We start from the raw sequence: 19,320 nt of genomic DNA, 5'->3' as shown, positions 1-19,320 counted from the left end.
GGATACATAGCACAACCTTATTTTAAAGGGACTAAAGAGGAAGAAAGCATCTTTGAGAAATAGAGATCTGCTTTCCCCCCTAGCTGTTATCCTACAACCCAAGACATGTCTATCCGAGGGGGATGCAACTGGCTAGAGTGACGTTTCCTTGGCCGAGAACTCTGTGCCTAGCTTGCTTCTGCCTCCTTTCTGGACATGGCTTCCTAACTGCTCAGTCTCGGCAGTTGTGTCACCAATAGGCAATTGACCTGGTAGTCACTCTTTCAACAAATATTTGAACATCAACTCAGGGCCAGACATGATGCAAGGCCCAGAGGTGCACAAGACAGACGAGATCTCTGCTCTCGAAACTTACAATCCAGCAGGGAGCAGTGGGCTTCAGAAGGCAAGGGGGCAGGAGACTTTCTCAGAAAGTAGGGAAGACCCCAAGCCACACCCAAGGGCTTGTGTGTTCTAATTCTGAACTGGGAATTAAGGCCAGGTTACTGCATGCTATATACTCCCTGACTACTTCCTGTTCATTTGAGTCCTACACTCTTCATTTGTGCCTGTCTATCACCTACCACCACAGTCCTTGGGGCTAGGCCACCCAGTCACCAGTCTAATGGTCACTTTAGTCCCAGGGGTCATTGTTGCAGAAGCACCTTAACCCGGTCAGTCTGTCCTTCTGTTAGTTTCTCTTAGTGTCAGGACCCTTAGGCACCAGGCAGTCAGGATGCCTCAGTGTCTGTCTCTCCAGCCTGAATCTTACCCTTTGTTGTCTCATACATGTTACGCACATGCTCTGTCATATAGGTCCCCAGAAACAGGTTTTCCAAATACTACCTCCTTTCAGCGTGAGGCATTTGCTTATCAGTATAAGGTGACTGGGGGCAGTACTGCCCCAGGGAAGGACTGAGATTCAAAAAGACTTGCTTGCTGTGTACAGTATTTTGGTGTATTGTAATTTTTTTTTCTGATTTTTTGAGACTGGGTTTCTGTGTGTGGCCCTGGCTGACCTGGAACTCACTCTGTAGACCAGGATGGCACTGAACTCACAGATCTGCCTGCCTCTGCTTCCTGAGTATGCCACCACCACCTGACAGTGTGTTGTAATGCTTATTTTCATTGTCTAAAGGTATTTTCTATCGAACTCCTCACTTCTTTGACCGATTGGTTTCAATTTCTACATATTTGTGAATTCTCCTTTTTTCTTTCTGTTACTGATCTTATTTTGGTTTGTTTCCACTGTGATCAGAAAAGGGACTTTTGGGAACGTTTTAAATTAAGATTTGTTTGAAGCCTAACCCCTATCTACCTGTGGAACATGTGCACTCAGCGATAAAGATAGTATGGCTGTCAGGTGCAGTGCTCATGGTTATGTTTATTGTTCTAACAGTTGTGTTGAGCCTCTGTTTCCTTAGTGACCATAGCTGGTTGTTGCTTTTTATTTTGTGTGCTGTTTGTTTATTTTGAGGTACGTCTCATATAGCCTAGGCTGTCTTAAACTCTTGACCCTCCTACCTTTACCCTGTAAGTGTTGGGGTTATAGGCATGTACCACATGCCTGGCTCCTGTCTGGATGTCACATCCATCCATTATTACACATGGTCTGTCTGGGGCTCTCTGTCACTATGTATGCTCATTGCTATTACGTCCTCCTCTTTTTTTTTTTAAAGAAGAAAAACTTTATTATTGTACAAGGGTCGAACTGGATGGGGAAGGATAGATGTAGAGGCAATCAGTGCCCTGGTTAGCATTGTATGTCCACTCTGATGGCCATGAATGCGCCAAAGGTGCCACCAGTCTGCATCCTGGTTTTCCCAACACTACCCATCAGTTCCCGACCCTGCATCCCCATACTGAGACAGGAGAAGGTGCCGAACAGCGTCCTGGCTTCCATGCCCACAGCACAACCCATGACAAAGCCCATCTTCACACGGTAGAAGCAGCTGGGCTGGAACTGCCCATAGGGACTCTCGGCCACCAGCATCTTGTCATCTTTATGTCCTTTGCCTGTTGTAACTTTAAGTTCATAATAAAGTCCTTCCAGCTCTCCTTGGGTTATTACTTGCAGGTAATTCTTTTTTCCAATATATCATTTTCTATCTCCCTTGTGATCTTATATTTAAACTATAATGTCTATCTATAAGGTAATTTATCTTTACTTTAATTTTTTAAGATTTATTTTTATTTTATGTATATGAGTGTTTGCCTAACATATTTCTGTGCATCACAGGCAAGTTCTGGGAACTCAAACAAGGTCCTCTGGAAAAGCAGCCAGTGCTTGCTTGCTTGCTTATTTATTCATTTATTTATTTTTGGTTTTTCGAGACAGGGTTTCTCTGTGTATCCTTGGCTGTCCTGGACTCGCTTTGTAGACCAGGCTGGCCTCGAACTCACAGCGATCTTCCTGCCTCTGCCTCCTGAGTGCTGGGATTAAAGGCGTGCACCACCATGCCTGGCGCAGCCAGTGCTCTTAACCCCTGAGCCATCTCTCCAGCCTCCAGATAATTTATTTTTAATTTAATGTATATTGTGTTTTGCCTGCATGCATGTCCACTCAGTGTAATGTGCAGTGCCCATGGAGGCCAGAAGAGAAGAGGACATTAGACCCCCTGGAACTGGAGTTACAGATAGTTGTAAGTTGCCATGTGGGTGCTGGGAATTGAACCTTGGTCCTCTGGAAGAGCAGCCAGTGCTCCTAATCACTGAACCATTGCTCCAGCCCCTATAGTGCTTTCTAAAGTGTCCTGTAGACAGATAGCATTTAGATAACTCTTATGTTTTAATCTACCAGTCTCTCCTTTAAAAATTTTTTTTTATTATTTATTTACTTCATGTGCATTGGTGTTTTGCCTGTATATTTTGTGTGAGGGTGCCGGATCCCCTGGAACTGAAGTCATTTGGCAAGTGTGAGCTGCCATGTGGGTGCTGGGAATTGAACCTGTTTCCTCTAGAAGAACAGATAGTGCTCTTAACTACTGAGCCATCTCTCCAGTCCCCCGTCTCTCCTTTTAATAGGAAAGCTTAATTGAGTTCACTTAATAAAATTACTCATAAAGGATATACTTCAGCCATTTCATTGTTTATTTTATATATATCATTTGGGTTTTGTTCCTTAATTCTTCCATTACTTTTTCCCTTTAAAAATTGCTTATTGGAGCTAAAGAGATGGCTCAGCGGTTAAGACCACCGCCTGTTCTTCCAGAGGTCCTGAGTTCAGTTCCCAGCAACCACATGGTGACTTACAACCATCTACAATGTGATCTGATGCCCTCTTCTGGCATGCTGCTGTACATTCAGGCAGAATACTGTATATGTAATAAATAAATCTTTTTTTAAAAAATCACTTATTTAGCTGGGTTGTGGTGGAGCAAGCTTAGTCCTAGCACTCGGGGTGGGGGGGCAGAGGCAGGCAGATATCTGAGTTCAAGTCCAGCCTGGTCCACAGAGTAAGTTCCAGATTAGCCAGGGCTACACAGAGAACCCCTTTCTTGAAAAACCAAACCAAACCGACCAAACCAGAAAGAAACAAACCCCTATTTATTTACTGACTCTCACAATGAGCTATTCTAATGCCCTTCTTTCCTTTCCATAGATGTTTGGGCTGAGGAGGTTGAAAAAGAGATAAGTAACATAGGCTGGCTTCAAAACTGCTGCATAGTGAGGATGGATGGTCTTTAATTCATTTTTCCAAGATTTATTTTATGTGTATGAGTGTTTTGTTTGTATATAGGGGTGTGTGTGTGTGTGTGTGTGTGTGTGTGTGGTGCCTGAAGAGCTCTAACTGAAGTTACAGACAACTGTTAGCTGCCATGTGGGTGCTGGGAACTGACCTGAGTCCTCTGTAAGAACAAGTGCTTTTAAGGCCCTGGTCTTGAATTTTTGATCCTCCTATCTCCACCTCCTGAATGCAGGATTATGGGTATATACCACCATATCTGGCTCAGACTGATTTGCAGTTTTTGTTTTTATAGTATAAGATATTGAACTGAGAGCCTCACATGTGCTTCTACCCCTGCGCTAGCTACATCCTCTGTCCTGCATCTATGCTTAAAAGTTATTGGCAGACACCCTAGAGGCTTACAATTGCCATCTTAAGTATATAATGGTGTGTGTGGCAGTGTGCAGGGGTGTGTGTGTGTGTGTGTATGCACGCGCGCACGTTTGTGTAGGTCAGAGGATAACCTGTAGGAGACAGTGCTTTCTTTGTAGCATGTGGGACCTGGGGATTAAACTCAGATTATGAGGCTTGTTGGTAAACACCACTACCTGTGAGTCATTTTGCTAGCCCATAATATTTGTTTTTTGAGACAGGCTCTTTCAACATATCTGGACTCAAACTCATAGAGATTCGCTTGCCTCTGCCTCCCAAGTGCTGGGCTTAAAGGGATGTACCACTATACCCAACACAGAATAATGTTTTAAAACGGAATTCAACAACAGATATGGCAGGCATAAGAAACTATCGGCTGACTTAAAGGTAAAATGACTGAAACTAGAACTGGTAAGGTGATCATTCAGTTTTTGTTTTCCTAAAAATGCTTTAGTTTTTCTTTCCCTGTTGTTATAATGGTGGTGCTGGGAGCTGAGCCCAGGGCCTTGTACAAAGCAGCAGAGTGCTCTACCATGGAACTCTATCCTCAGCCCTCTTTTTACTTTCTATTCTGAAACAAGGTCTCACTATGTTTCCCAGGTTGGCTTTGAACTTTTGATGGTTTATCAACCCAACTAGACTCCAAGTGTAGCCTTCAAATCCCTTCCTTGTATATAAGCAGGTTTGGACTAAAGTTCACACTCCTCTGTATGGCTTACAGGTTACAGCCCTCTCCCTTATTCTGTCCTGACTGACACCCTGCACCCCTGGGGGCCACCTGTTTCTGCTGCTCTGCCTGTGTAGCCTCATGCCTACATCTGGCCAGCTAAGACACCTCCAGGGATTGGCAGACCATGAACTCACCCTTTCTGCTCTTCTGGGTACGCTGGCCCAACTTTCAACAGCCACTACTTGCCCCTCTTTGGCTGAAAGTGTTCTGCTGCTGCTGGAGGGCACTGTCTCCGTGAGACAGGCGTGAGTTCCGGAGGCCAGTGCTAACTGGACGCAGGCCCCAACCAGTGGCTGCTGCTGCTACTACACAGACTAGGAGTTGGAAAAGTACAGCCCAGAAGTCAAATCTGGCCATGTCCTGGTTTTGTTTGGTTTTTGGTACTCGATGCACACTAAGCACACACTACCATGGCCTGCTAATTTTCAGTCTTTTAGTTGAGAATATTTTAAAGTATTTTCTCATATTTTTAGAGACGTATATAAAACAAACAAAAAGCAATGATAAAAAAAAACAAGACAATATAACAGACTATATGTATCCTGAAAAGCTTAAAATATTTCCTATCTGGCCCTTTATAGAGTGGAGATCCCTAGCTGGGCCCCCAGGTGGAAGTGCTGTGAGATGTCTGACAGTGTCCCAGCTGCTCAGAGTGCTAAGCTGCAGGATGACAGGCCTTCCCTGCTATCTCCTACCCTGGCTAGTGCTCATTTCATCTTGTATATAAGCTACTCAAATTCAAATGCTTGTCTCAGAGGAAGCACAGACTAAAACTTCTGCTTTATAAATGAGGGCACGTAGAACAACAGGGTACACTGTGGCCTTGAAGTACAGGTTCAAGCCTCCCTCCTCCTCTCAAGCTCAGGTCTCAGCCACCAGCTCCCCTGTCCCCACTTTCTTCCTGTCCAGGTACTGCTCCTGCTGTGACACTCCAGCAGAGGACTGAGTACAAAAGCAAGGCAGAGTTGGCAAAAATGATGGGCCTCCAGGGCAGCAGCACCACAGTACACTGGGCAGACATTTTAGTCTGTCACCTGCTCCCATTCAAGCGAATTTTAATACTACCCATGGTATTTTTTTCTCGTGCTTTTTGAATAAGCAGCCCTGCATGTTCACGTAAGAGTGAGCCCCATCAACCACACAGCCTTCTTAGCTCTTCACTCCTCCCATTCTCACCCTCCAGTCATCCCTGCTGGGAAGATTTGGACACACTGCGGCCAAGAGATGATCGAGAAGCTGTCACATGAGACACCATCTTGGAGATATCAGAGGTGAAAGATTCATATTCTCATTATCTAATTGTTTGTGTGTTTTTCAGACAGGGTTTCTCTGTGTCGCCCTGGCTGTCCTGGACTCACTCTGTAGACCAGGCTGGCCTCGAACTCAGAGATCCCCCTGCCTCTGCTTCCTGAATGCTGGGATTAAAGGTGTGTACCACCATTGCCTGGCCATTTCTCCAGTTTTTTAAATTAAACTTTATTTTACATGTATAGGCATTTTGTCTGCATATATGTCCATGCAGTGCTTGAGTACGTGGTACCCAGAGAAGCCAAAGAGTTGCTGGAGCTGGAGTTACAGGTGGTTGTGAGCGGCCATGTGAGTAATGGGCATCAAACCTGGGTTCTCTGCAAGTGCTCTTAAATGCTGAGCCATCTCTACAGCCCTTTGCTTTTGTTTATGAGACAAGGTCTCACTGCACAGCCCAGGATGGCCTGAGCCTTGCTATGTAAAGTAGGCTAGCCTTGAACTCAGAGTTCCTAAGTGTACCCCCAAACCAAGCTCACTCACTAGACTAGCAGAGTTGGGTAGTAAAAGACAGAAATGTTTTCCTTCTACTTGAGTGAATCGTGGGTGATAAAGCAGGCTTTGATTTCCTGTTTTGGGGGTAGTTTTTACAGGGTTTGTATATAAGACCAGAAGAGGAGGCTCTTGCTTTCAATGGTCAACCAGGCAGTGTCATGGAACACATGCAAGGAGCTGGCCACTGGGCCTCTCCAGAGTCCAAACTTTAGAGCAGAGGTTAGAGGTGGGGTTTTTTTTGTTGTTTTTTTTTGTTTGTTTGTTTGTTTTTTTCTTTTTCTTTTAAAGGTCACATACCCTTTGCTTTATTTGTTTTGTTTTGTTTTTTTAAGATGTATTTATTATGTATACGGTATGTATCAGATCACATTATAGGTGGTTGTGAGCCACCATGTGGTTGCTGGGAATTGAACTCAGGACCTCAGGAAGAGCAGACAGTGCTTTTAACTGCTGAGCCATCTCTCCAGCCCTACAAGTGTTTTGAAACTTCCATCTCAGCCTATCTGGCTCACCTAACTATATGCACAGACTGGCTTAAGTTACTCTGATTTTTTTTCTTATATTTTTGATTGTAAGCCCAGCCTTTAATGGCTGAGCCATCTCTCCAGCTCAATTTTTTTTCTTATTTATGAAAAGAACATATAAATGTGTCTAAGCAGACAAACAGACAAGCTGCTACATAGCCCACTGTGTGATCCCAAGGGTAATCATTGAACAAACTGAGGTGTAGGCAGAAAGGGAGAAAGAGGTTGAGAAACACAGACCACGGCTGAGATGCACAGCCTCAGCTGAAGGTGCCAGTCACTCTCCTAAAAAGAAAAGCAAGAGAGAAAGGGAGCAAGTCTGTTCTCAAATTCCTGCAGGATGTCATCCTCAAGAGGGTTAGTATGACTTCATCATGATACCAACTTCTTTCCTAAGCTGAATTCCACCTTCCTGTACCCTTCCCCTGACTTCATAGTACAACACGCACGCACGCTTACAGCGAACGTCTAAGGCCAAGTCCTCATCCTTGCTGGGCCACCCCGTTGAGTCCCAGGAGGCTAACCTCTAGGAAATATAAACACAACTTTTTCTACAATGCCTATTTGCTACAAGTTTCATCAGATTTTCCCAGGGGAGGGAGTAACAGTTACTATACTTATGAGCCAGGCAGGAGAAAATTTACCAAAGCCCACTTACAAGGCTCAGCTCTCGGGTTATGCGAAGGTGTGTCCTCGGCTCTCCATCACTGTCACCTAGAGCCTCGGCACCAGCTTAGAGAGGAAAATCAGACCCCTGGTGCTGTGGGAGAGGACTCTGACTCCCACACATACAGCCTCTCTTCTTTTTGGTTTTGTATTTTCAAGACAGGGTTTCTCTGTGTAGCCCTGGATGTCCTGGAACTCACTTTCTAGACCAGGCTGGCTTCAACTCTCAGATATTGGCCTGCCTCTGCCTCCTGAGTGCTGGAATTAAGGCCTGTGCCACCATGTCCCACTACACAGCCTCTCAATCCCTGATTGTTTAGTCGGATGGAGAAAGGCACACTCCTAAACTGTCATTAGTCACCACCCCATCTAGTCCTGCTCTGCTCTTTTTTTTTTTTTTGGAGGGGGCCAGAGGGACTTGGTGATGACCTGGGGTAAACACAGCTATACTGCCATAGCTCAGGTAGCTACTGAATCTGGCCTAAACTTAACACACCTCATCTAAGGGAAAAAGCAACAGTTAAATGGAGCCTGAATATCTAACAGAGTTACTAAACGCTGGCTGCTATCCATGCTTTGTCCCCTCTAGGAAACTCAAGGCTCTGACAGAGAGAAAAGAAAAAGTTTCCAGAATAGAAAGTGACACTGAGGGGCTGGAGAGATGGTTCAGAGGTGAAGAGCACAGAACGCTCTTCCAGAGGTCCTGAGTTCAATTCCCAGCAACCACATGGTGGCTCACAACCATCAATAATGTGATCTGGTGCCCTCTTCTGGTGTGCAGGTGTATATGTAGGCAGAGCACTATATACATTAAGTAAACAAATCTTTAAAAAAAAAGAAAGAAGCCGGGCGTGGTGGCGCACGCCTTTAATCCCAGCACTCGGGAGGCAGAGGCAGGTGGATCACTGTGAGTTCGAGGCCAGCCTGGTCTACAAAGTGAGTCCAGGATGACCAAGGCTACACAGAGAAACCCTGTCTCGAAAAACCAAAAAAAAAAAAAAAAAAAAAAAAAGAAAGAAAGAAAGAAAGAAAGAAAATGACACTGAGGTTTATGTCCCAATGAGCTCCTGTCAGAGGGGAAGAAGTATGGACATCTATCTCCATGCCATAGCTCAGACAGAGCAGACTATCTCCAAATCCCTCCATGGCAAAGCACGCAGGGAACAATGACTTCTAAATCCCCTCCCTAGAGTGTACCTTGTACTCTAAGGGTGACAAGGCCACACTACTACAGGCTGACAGAGTGCCACCCCGTAGATTAGATGCTACCAGCAGGCCACTGAACTCCTGACTCAAGCTCCTCTTCTTATCTGGTGTCAGGTGTGAGAAATTGCCCAGGGCTTCAAAACAGATCTGTTTCCAGAATACAAACACTGGCACTTTACAGAAGGCCTAACTGGTTAGCCTTCTGAAGGCACCAGCCTGTGTGTGATTCATGCCAAACATGTCAAATAATACGCCAAAAGACATTCATTCAGTTAAGGCTGCTGAGATGGCTCAGTGGGTCAAGACACTTGCTGAAAAGGTGGCCTTGAGTTCCATGTATCAGATCCACATGGTAGACAGAAAGTTTTCTTTTGATTTCTATACAAGCACACAAACTGAATAAAAATGAGGCAAATAATTTTTATATACCCAGGTAGCTTGCTATATAAATGGAGAAGCTGCTTAAGAAACTACTGGGCATAGTGTGTGTGTGTGTGTGTGTGTGTGTGTGTGTGTGTGTGTGTGTGTGTATGTGCATGCATGTGTGTGTGTGTGCGCGCGCGCACACACACGCGCGTGCATTAGTTAAAACTCCTATGGTGGGAAGTAGTTCATCTTCAAAAAGCATTTTGGGGGGTCATAGTATGGTGGCACACACCTTTACTCTCCACACTCGGGAGACAGGGCAGGCAGATATCAGTGAGTTCCAAGCACACACAGATGGAAAAATCTTAGTGCTTCCCAGTGTGTGGTCCCCAACCTTGGGAATCTGCCACAGCAGCACACTTTTAGGTTCACCGAAAGCCTGATGAATGAGAGCCCACAAGTCTGTGTTTAGTTCACCTTCCATGTGTTTCTGACACTCCTGCACATCTGAGAGCCTGCCTTAGCCTACAGACCAGGCCTAGACAAGTAAAACACTACAGAGACAGATCAGTTAACAGAGAATTGTGTTGGCTTGTGTCTTTAAAACAGCAGGTTCTCACAGCACTCCTAATTCCTCACGTAGCATGTCTCACTGTAAGCATTTTATCACATGCAACACAGACTGGTAGATTTTACACACCAATATATACTGAGCCAGAATATAAAGAGGCCAGTAACAGAGGCCACAGGAACAAGGCATCAGAGATCTCGAGGCCTAGTTTGCATCTTATATTTTTGGTTGTGAGCCTAGCCTTTAATGGCTCAGCCATCTCTCCAGCCCCCTAGTTTCCATCTTTAGCAGTGGTAAGGACCAGGTAAGTCACTAAACTCCTACCCCTTTGAGGAAAGAAGAGATAACTGGACCGTTTCCTAAGTATTGTGAGAACAAATGAGAAAATTATATTCCAGACATGGCACTGGGGAGAAAGCTCTCAATGAATGATACTCATTTTTCTTACTGTAAAAACTAGGGGAGGTCTGAGATCATTTACAACAGATCTGAACAAAAGGTCCAGTCCTAACTGGGCATGCTGGCACACGCCTTTAATCCCAGCACTCGGGAGGCAGAGGCAGGTGGATCACTGTGAGTTCGAGGCCAGCCTGGTCTACAAAGTGAGTCCAGGACAGCCAAGGCTACACAGAGAAACCCTGTCTCAAAAAACAAACAAACCAAACACAAAAAGACAAAAGGTTCAGTCCTGAGCCAGACTTCTAGCATAGCATTGTATACAGTGAATCTGGGAAATCTCTCTCTCTCTCTCTCTCTCTCTCTCTCTCTCTCTCTCTCTCTCTCTCTCTCTCTCTCTCTCTCGTGTGTGTGTGTGTGTGTGTGTGTGTGTGTGTGTGTGTGTGTGTGTGTGTGTTAGGAATTGAACCTAGAGCCTTGAGCATGCCAGACAAAGCTCTACCACTGAGCTACACCCAAGCCTGGAAAGCAAAATTTTTCTAGATAAATGATATTAAGGTGGCCCTTTGCATGGCTGACAATGTCTTATGGTTAAAGAGGCTGCCTTACAAACAAGCCCCTCATTTTTCAAGTCATAGTCAGTCTTCAGGCTTCTGCGAGGTCTATGAAAGACAGGCAAGAAACACATGGCTTTTACTACAAACCCTGGCAACACAGCAGGACCCAAGAATTAACAAGGGATCAGAAGAAGGTTCCATATGAACATGACAAAATGACAAGAGTGTGGAGAAGCAAGTCTTTGGGGTCAGCCTGTAGAAGGTGCCCAAGGAGCTGTTCAAACACACTCTATCTTTTAATACTTAAAGGTTCTTGCTACTAATACTAAAGAGGAACTGCCATTGATAGGAAAGAAAAATAGAAGATTATGCCTTTCAATTTTCTTGCAGTTTCTTAGAAGGAAAAAAAAAAAAAATCACTGGACTATATTATCTTCCCCCACCGCCATTGCGAGACAGGGTTTCTCTGTGTAGCCTTGGCTGTCCTGGACTCATTTTGTACACCAGGCTGGCCTCGAACTCACAGAGATCCACCTGCCTCTGCCTCCCGAGTGCTGGAATTAAAGGCGCGTGCCACCACTGCCTGGCTTCTTTCTTTCTTTCTTTCTTAAATAATGTTCTCTTGCTGGGTGTGGTGCCACACGCCTGTGACCCCAGCATTCAGGGAGGCAGAGGCAGGCGGATCTCTCTGAGTTCGAGCCCAGCCTGGTCTACAAAGCAAGTCCAGGACAGCCAAGGCTACACAGAGAAACCTTGTCTCAAAGAAGAATAAAAAAGATTCCTTTATTGGCTTTTACAAACGAATCCCAGAACTCTCTACTATGCAGCGCCAATGAGTATCCTTGTTAAGTCCCCACTACATAAAATCTACAGCATCCAAGAGCCCCATCACAGTTAGGTTTAGTGAAATCTACCGTCACACCACACTGTTCTACCAGAGAGGGCAAAACAGAAACATACCAGCAAGCTAGGATGCAGAGTCCTGTGAAGAGGATGATGGGGATGGGGTAGGAGGCACAGAGCAGCCCATGGTTATAGAAGGCCTGAGATATCTTCTCACGAAGCCTTTCAGTCAGGGTCATCCTCAGCTAAGTCACCTTGTTGCCATCCCGGAAAGTGACCATGGATCAGCCCGGAAGATGCTGGATACCAATGACAATGAACATCATCTGCAGGTACCTAACCAGAAGGGAGAAAGTCGATTAACATTAAGTACATAGGGGCTGGAGAGATGGCTCAGCAGTTAAGAGCACTGGCTGCTCTTCCAGAGGTCCCAGGTTCAATTCTCAGGACCCACATGGCAGCTCACCACTGTCTGTAACTTCAGTTCTAGGGAATCAGGATCCTCACACAGATATATATGCAAGCAGACATACATACCAATGCACATTTAAAAAAAAAAAAAAAAAGAAGCACTTAGTCCTGTATACCAGGACTGCCATGGGATGGAGGGGGCAGTTATGTGGCTAGAGGCTGGTTTCAAAATATGTAGGATCTGGAGATATGAGTCTCAATACAGGCACATGCACACACACAGCCCTGGTACCATTGTGAATATGGGCTGCCCTCTTGATTCAGGAGCTAGCTCTCTGTAGATACTAAGAGAAGAGCACTCATGGTAAAAACTGCAACTTGCTCATTTATGTTGCAATGAGAACAGAGGCTAGGATTAAAAAGAAGACTGAGGGTTAGCATAGGTCTGCAACACTGAGGACGTTAAGTAAGTGAGCTTATAGTTAGGTACAAGATAACCAATCTAGACACTAAGAGGAGGAATGGGGCTCCTAGCCAGCTCTTCACCCCCAGCCCTCTGAAGCAAGTGAGAAGTACAGGTAAGACACCATGATCCTTCCATACAGTCTTGCGTCTAATGCAGCTAATCATAACAGACTAAATGGTAAGTAAGGATGGTTTCTAACAAGAGGATCCTGCCTAAAAGATCACCTCAGAGCACCCCAGACAAGGACCTAAACTTGAGTCAACCAAGAAAGACTGCAGCTACAGTGGCTGTGACAGAGGCAGCACTCTGGTATGGTAAAACTACAGGCTACCATCTAAATGTGAAAACTCAGCTTAGTACTATTAACAGCACTTAGATACCTGCAAGGTTGGAGGGTAGTAACAGGCTAAATAACTAACAGCAAGTAGACAGTCAAGGTCAATAACAAAGGAGATGGATAGAGAGGGGCTGCACCTACTCCTCAGGAGCAGCACATGGTCAGGGAGTGCATAACTATCTCCCTGGTCAGGCCTGGGGACATGCATGGATCCCATGGACCCTCCACTGACTCTATCCACAGTAGCCCAGAGAACCAACCAACCTCACAGCAGCTCCCTTGGTCTTCATCTAGTCTTCACCATGGCCTTATAAAACCTCTAAACTATGAAGCTCCGCAGCCTCTTCCTCTCTCAAGAACCCTTCCCTCTTTTGGGAATTTCCATCACTTTCTTTAATTTCTCACATTTCTTCATTGTCTTACTTTTCTGTAATAATTGTTAATAACGCTTGTTTCTATTTTGCAAACTCCCCCAAGAATCCACCTCTTTCATTTTCACCAGCATGAGATGACAACTTGGAGCCAACTGTTTCAAGTGGATCTTTAAATGGCTGTTGAGTGTCTGGCATCATAGGTCACTGGGTCATCAATAGCAGGACTGTGAAAAGCCCTGTTGCTCTCTAACACTGAATCACTCTCGCCAGTCTAACCAAGCAGCCAAAGAGCATCCCTTCTAGCTCTAGCTATCAACTTTCAACCTTTTTCCCATATTAGGATTTTTGCTTTCATTTTTGCAGATGCTAAGAATCAAACCCAGGCCCTCACAAATGCTCAACCATTGAGCCACACACGTCCAGCCCCATTTTAGGCATTTGTGAAAGACCACTCCCCAGGGGGTACAGGAAAGCATGCCTACACAACAGACATCACCTTCAGCTGCTCTACCAAATGGTTGCCCTGAACACCGCCTCCCCTCCACACTCCTGTGCACAGGCCATACTGAGAGAAATCCTTAGAAAAACCTTGGCAAAGAAACGCACACCCCCAAACACACTCCTGAACAAACAGTGATTACTAGTAAGGACTGTTCAGTAAGGTCTGTCCTCAAAATAGAACACTAAAAAGCTTAGGACCTTGAAATAACAGTCACCAAACTAAACTTACTCAAAGGTATTGGGCCACAGTCTCTGTTCTTGGGCCCACAGCTGATCCTTACGAGCCAACAGCAGAGGAACCCTACTGTCAGATGTCTCCTTTTCCAAGTAACAGCAGCCCAATGGGACTCACGGACTCAGTCAAAGCCCACTGCCTTGACTCAGGCCACACCAGCTGGGCTGTACTCCCTGGACACTGGCTTCTGAACAGAGCAGAGGAGAAGCTGGCTATTAATGGTGGCTCTTATTTACCCTCACAGAGATTGTTGCTCCCAAGATCCCCAAGCTGTTTTGGCTCCAGGCCTTTCTGAAGACTGGCTCATCAACTTTTTATCCCTCAGCCTATAAGCCACCCCATAGCCTTCCAATAAATCCTTTTTCTTGTCTTAACTTAGTTTAAGGTCCAGGTGTGGTGGCGCATGCCTTTAATCCCAGCACTCGGGAGGCAGAAGCAGGTGAATCGCTGTGAGTTCGAGGACAGCCTGGTCTACAAAGAGAGTCCAGGACAACCAAGGCTACACAGAGGAACCCTGTCTCAAAAAAAAAAAAAAAAAAGCAAACAAACAAAAAGATCATTTCTGTTCCATGTTGCTGTTTCCGTGGTCTGTGCTATTGGGAACTTGCTCAGACATGCGTCTTGGCTTGATTGAGCTAACTGATGACAAACAGGTTATAAAGATGACTCCTCAAGTGCCAAGACCAGAAACCAAAAGCAAAGGGACTCATGTCTTAAGCAATTCACAATTCAGTAGGAATGGCCACCAGTCCCTCTACCTTCCTAACAGCACTAGACTTAAAGGTGCACATGTGACTTTCTAGTCTAGGAGCTGAGGTTTCTGTAGGTCTCTTTACTAGGGAGTGAAATGGGGCAGCAGGTGGGTGCTGCTGATACAAGGAGCAAAAGTGCTCACAACTGTTCAAGTGGTTCACCCTCAAAGTCCGGTCAGTGAAGTCTCCAACAAAAGACCTGATCAACAGTGGGGACATACAAAGACCCCTGAGGAAGCAACCTCTTGCTCCAGCATCCCTCTATCCTCCCTCCAGCCCCTAAGGCAAAGCAAACACAAAGAGGCACACCTGCGGGACACACACTAGGAAGAGGTTCCTGGAGACAGGCTACTTTAACTCGCTGGCCAAGTCTCTTCCCTTAAATGTTTTCCAAGACTGAACCCTCCAGGAAATTCTAATCCTTGTCTCCTTCCATTGCCTCTCTTGTCCACACAACAGCTACCCAGGAAAGGGGCCCATCTCTGCTGTCCAGCTCTCACACTTAGAATAACATGGGATGAGCAATAAAGCTAACATTCACTTCCATTCTGTACCCAATACAAATCTCTCTCAACTTTCATGGCTATCCCTTACACTAATTGTTAACTATCAGAGCATATGGAAAACAACTTTAAATTTTAGTTCATGGCACAATCCACCTACCTGAACCTAGAAAGAGGAGACACTCCGCATCTCTACCAAACAGTAGAGATTGTAACTCAAAGCTATTCCAAAGCAAATTTACCCAACCTCAACCACTAACCTGTTTTTCCTATGTTGCCCCAGAGTTACAGGTGGCTTCAGATAAAAATCTACAGCCCTTCTCCCTGAATTTGAAGAGACAATCTTGCCCTGTGGGCCTAAGTAGACCATGTTACATAAAAACATAAACAAAACAAAAAGCTGGGCATGATGGCATAAGCTTTTAATCCCAGCATCTAGGAGGAAGAGGCAGATGGATCTCTGAGTTCCATCTCGTGAGACAGATAAATAAGACTGGTCTGGTCTACAGAGTGAGTTCCAGGAAGACTAGGGTTACAGAGAAACCCTATTTTGAAAAAATAAAACAAATCAACAACAAAAACATAAGCAATTCTGCTTATGCCTTCAACTATATATAAACAAAAACAAAGGAGTTTGTTACTACAAGCCCAAATTAGAGTTGTTTGTGTAAAGGAAAAGCACTGCTAGCACAGAACAGGATTGCACAAGAGGCTGAGGAGAGGACAAGCCCAGATCAATTCACACTAAAGAGCTCAAAAGGTACAAGGCGCTAAGAAAAGAACTAGGTGTGTGAGCGAAGAGGAAGAGTCATCACTCCCCATGACCGCGAACCTATCCCCCAAGTGAGACTGTTAAATACAGAAGTTTGGGGAAACACATATACACAAGTCTATTAACATATTAAGCAATTCATTTGCTATCCTCTTCTAGAATGCCTCATTTCCTTTAACCATTTTCTGGAATAAATGCCTAGAAGTAAGAATGCTGGGACGGCCAGGTGTGGCGGCACATGCCTTTAATCCCAGCACTTGGGAGGCAGAGACAAATGGATCTCTGTGAGGCCTGCCTCCCTGCCTCAGAGATCTGCCTCTCTGAGTGCTGGGACTAAAGGCCAGCACTACCATGCCTAGCTACAAAATAGCTTTTTACCATCATCCTATTGGTTCCTCAAGAGCTATTAACTTTTCTTCACTTTCATCTCCCCTAACAGCCCTAATAATTCCCTTGTGCCATCTTTTTTTTTTTTTTAAAGAATTATTTATTTATTATGTATAATATTCTACCTGCAAGTACACCTGCACACCAGAAGAGGGTACCAGATCTTATTTTAGATGGTCATAAGCCACCATGTGGGTGCTGGGAATTGAACTCAGGACCTCTAGAAGAGCAGCCAGTGCTCTTAACCTCTGAGCCATCTCTCCAGCCCCATTGTGCCATCTTCAAGTTCAATGACACGCCCTTTTTCCCACACTGCTAGAACATCTAATAAGTTTGACCAATTTTTTGTTATAAAAACTCCAAATTTAAATGTATTTTTGTTTTGTTTTTTTAGACAGGGTCTTTCTGCATAGCCCTGGCTATTCTGGAAGTCACTCTGCACACCAGACTGGACTCCAACTCAAGAGATCCGCTTGCCTCTGCCTCCCAAGTACTGGGATTAAAGGCATGCACCATTATGTCTGGCCCATTTTAGTTTTTTTTTGAGTCAAGATCTGTCTACATGTCCCTGGCTGTCCTTAAACTCAGAGTTCTGGCCTGCCTTTGTCCCAGCCCCCAACCACACGAGACAGAAAGAGAGACAGACAGACAGACAGACAGACACAGACAGACAGAGAGATTATGTGCACATGTGTATTCAAGCAGGGTCAATTTCCAGCTTCCCAGAGGACAAAAAGTAACACACACACACACACACACACACACACACACACACACTGTGACAGCCTTCTGGATAGTGGTTTAAAAAAAAAAAAAACAGAGGAGATGCCTGCCTCTGTAGGATGCAGTGTCTTGAAACTCAAGGAACATCTCTTTAAGACATCTAGTTAAGAAAAGCATGTCCTCTGGAGGCAGAGGCAAGAGGGCTGAGAGTTTAAGGTCCAGCTCTGGCTTCATAGCAAAATTCCAGACTAGCCTGAGCTATATAGTAAAAACCTTCCTCTAAAAGATTAAAACATGGTGTGGTGGTGCACACCTTTATTCCCAGCAGGGAGACAGAGGCAAGTGGATCCCTGTGAGTTCAAGGCCAGCCTGGTCTACAAAGTGAGTCCAGGACAGCCAGGGCTACACAGAGAAACCCTGTCTCGAAAAACCAAAAAAAAAAAAAAGACTAAAACAAAACAAAGATAAAGTAGGACAAGCCAAATATAAGTGGTACATGCCTGTAATCTCAGAAGTAAAGAGATAAGAGGCAGGAAGAGTTCAAGTTAAGGCCAGCCAGAGTTATTTGGGAGACTTTGTCCCAAAATTTCAAAGCCTACAGTACCAACAGTACCAACAGTATCAACAGTACAGCACTTGCCTGGTGTGGACAGCAGGGCCCTTGGTTTGATGCCCAGCACCACAAAAAAAAAAAAGTATGTCATGACTCAGGTACCCATCATGCCTGCAGTCCTAGTGCTCAGGCATTAAGGAAAGAGGATTCCCCTGAGTCCAAGGCTATTTAGCTACAGTCAAAGCTGTCTCAAAAGTAACTATTTCTAATCATTTAGGCTAAGAGGAGAGAGAAAGAGGGGGTGGGTGGGTATAGATTTAACTATGAGAAAGTTCACTAAAATGTTGAAATGATATACAGTTTCATCATTAAAAATAAGATCATTTTAGCCGGACATGGTGGCACACATCTTTAATCCCAGCACTGGGATCAGGCAGAGGAAGGCGGATCGCTGTGAGTTTGAGGCCAGCCTGGTCTACAAAGCGAGTCCAGGACAGCCAAGGCTACACAGAACCCTGCCTCAAAACAAACAAACAAACAAACAAATGATTGCTTGACCTAGCATGGTGACTCACACCTTTAATCCCATCACTTGGGAGGCAAATATAGGTGGATCTCTTTGAATTCAAGACCAGTCTATTCTACACAGCAAGTTCCAGACCAGCCAGGGCTACACAGTAAGACAGTTTAAGAGATATAGCCAGTCTGGTAAAATATTAAATTGTTCAACCTAAATGAAAAGCTACCACACTTTGCAACGAAGTGCCAGTCAGAAAATACTTTAGGCTTTGTTGCCTTAGGGTATATGCTTAAAATGACCCTTAACTTGTGCAAGACCCTGAACCTAGTCCACAACACAAAAATAAGTAATTTGTTGGGGCTGGAGAGATGGCTGCTCTTCCAGAGGTCCTGAGTTCAGTTCCCAGCACAGCACCCACACAGTGGTCCACAACAATCTATAACTATAGTCCCATGGGATCCAATGCCCTCTTTTGGTTTGCAGGTGCATATGAAGAAAAAACACCTGTATACATTAAAAAACATAGGTAAATAAATCTGATTTTTTTTTTTTTTTTTTAGTTTTTTAGTTTTTTGAGACAAGGTTTCTGTGTTATCTTGGCTGTCCTAGACATACTATGTAGACCAGGCTGGTCTCAAACTCACAGCAATCCACCTGCCTCTGGAGTGCTAGGATTAAAGGTGTGTGCCAACACAGAAAAATAATTTTTTTAAGTTTAAAAACTTAGGCTTTATGACACCTACACATTCTGTTACAACTATTCAACTTCAGTTCTGACCCTGGACCAGGAAAACAGACAATGTGTACCCAAATAAACATGACTTCATCCCAATAAAACCTTAACGATAAGAACAGGGAACTAGCCGGGCAGTGGGGGCTCACGCCTTTAATCCCAGCACTCGGGAGGCAGGTGGATCACTGTGAGTTCGAGGCCAGCCTGGTCTACAAAGCGAGTCTAGGACAGCCAGGGTTACACAAAGAAACTCTCTCAAAAAAACAAACAAACAAAAAAAACCAAACAAAAAAAAAAAAAGAACAGGGAACTACAC

At 44.8% G+C, this 19,320-nt stretch overlaps 2 protein-coding genes across 2 annotated transcripts in view; both read right to left on the bottom strand.

Annotated features, from left to right (window-relative positions):
* The window catches only part of Scap (SREBF chaperone), a 62,996-nt gene that overhangs the window by 24,884 nt on the left and 18,792 nt on the right, over window positions 1–19,320 (bottom strand). Inside the window, exon 2 of the mRNA XM_051140046.1 lies at window positions 11,855–12,073. Within this exon, the coding sequence (XP_050996003.1) occupies window positions 11,855–11,976 (122 nt within the window). The 5' untranslated portion in view covers window positions 11,977–12,073. The remainder of the gene's footprint in view (window positions 1–11,854; window positions 12,074–19,320) is intronic.
* On the bottom strand, window positions 1,733–1,972 carry LOC127183917 (reactive oxygen species modulator 1-like). The gene has a single exon (XM_051140047.1). The coding sequence runs from the start codon at window positions 1,970–1,972 to the stop codon at window positions 1,733–1,735; it is 240 nt and encodes a 79-aa protein (XP_050996004.1).

Source organism: Acomys russatus, chromosome 32, assembly GCF_903995435.1.
Source record: "Acomys russatus chromosome 32, mAcoRus1.1, whole genome shotgun sequence".
In the NCBI taxonomy this organism is placed as follows: domain Eukaryota; kingdom Metazoa; phylum Chordata; class Mammalia; order Rodentia; family Muridae; genus Acomys; species Acomys russatus.
Note: the sequence above shows the minus strand (reverse complement) of the source record. Positions and strands in the feature narration are given on the sequence as shown.

Coding starts and splice junctions, on each gene's coding strand:
- LOC127183917 (XM_051140047.1), bottom strand. CDS start 1,972: ATGCTGGTGGCCGAGAGTCCCTATGGGCAGTTCCAGCCCAGCTGCTTC.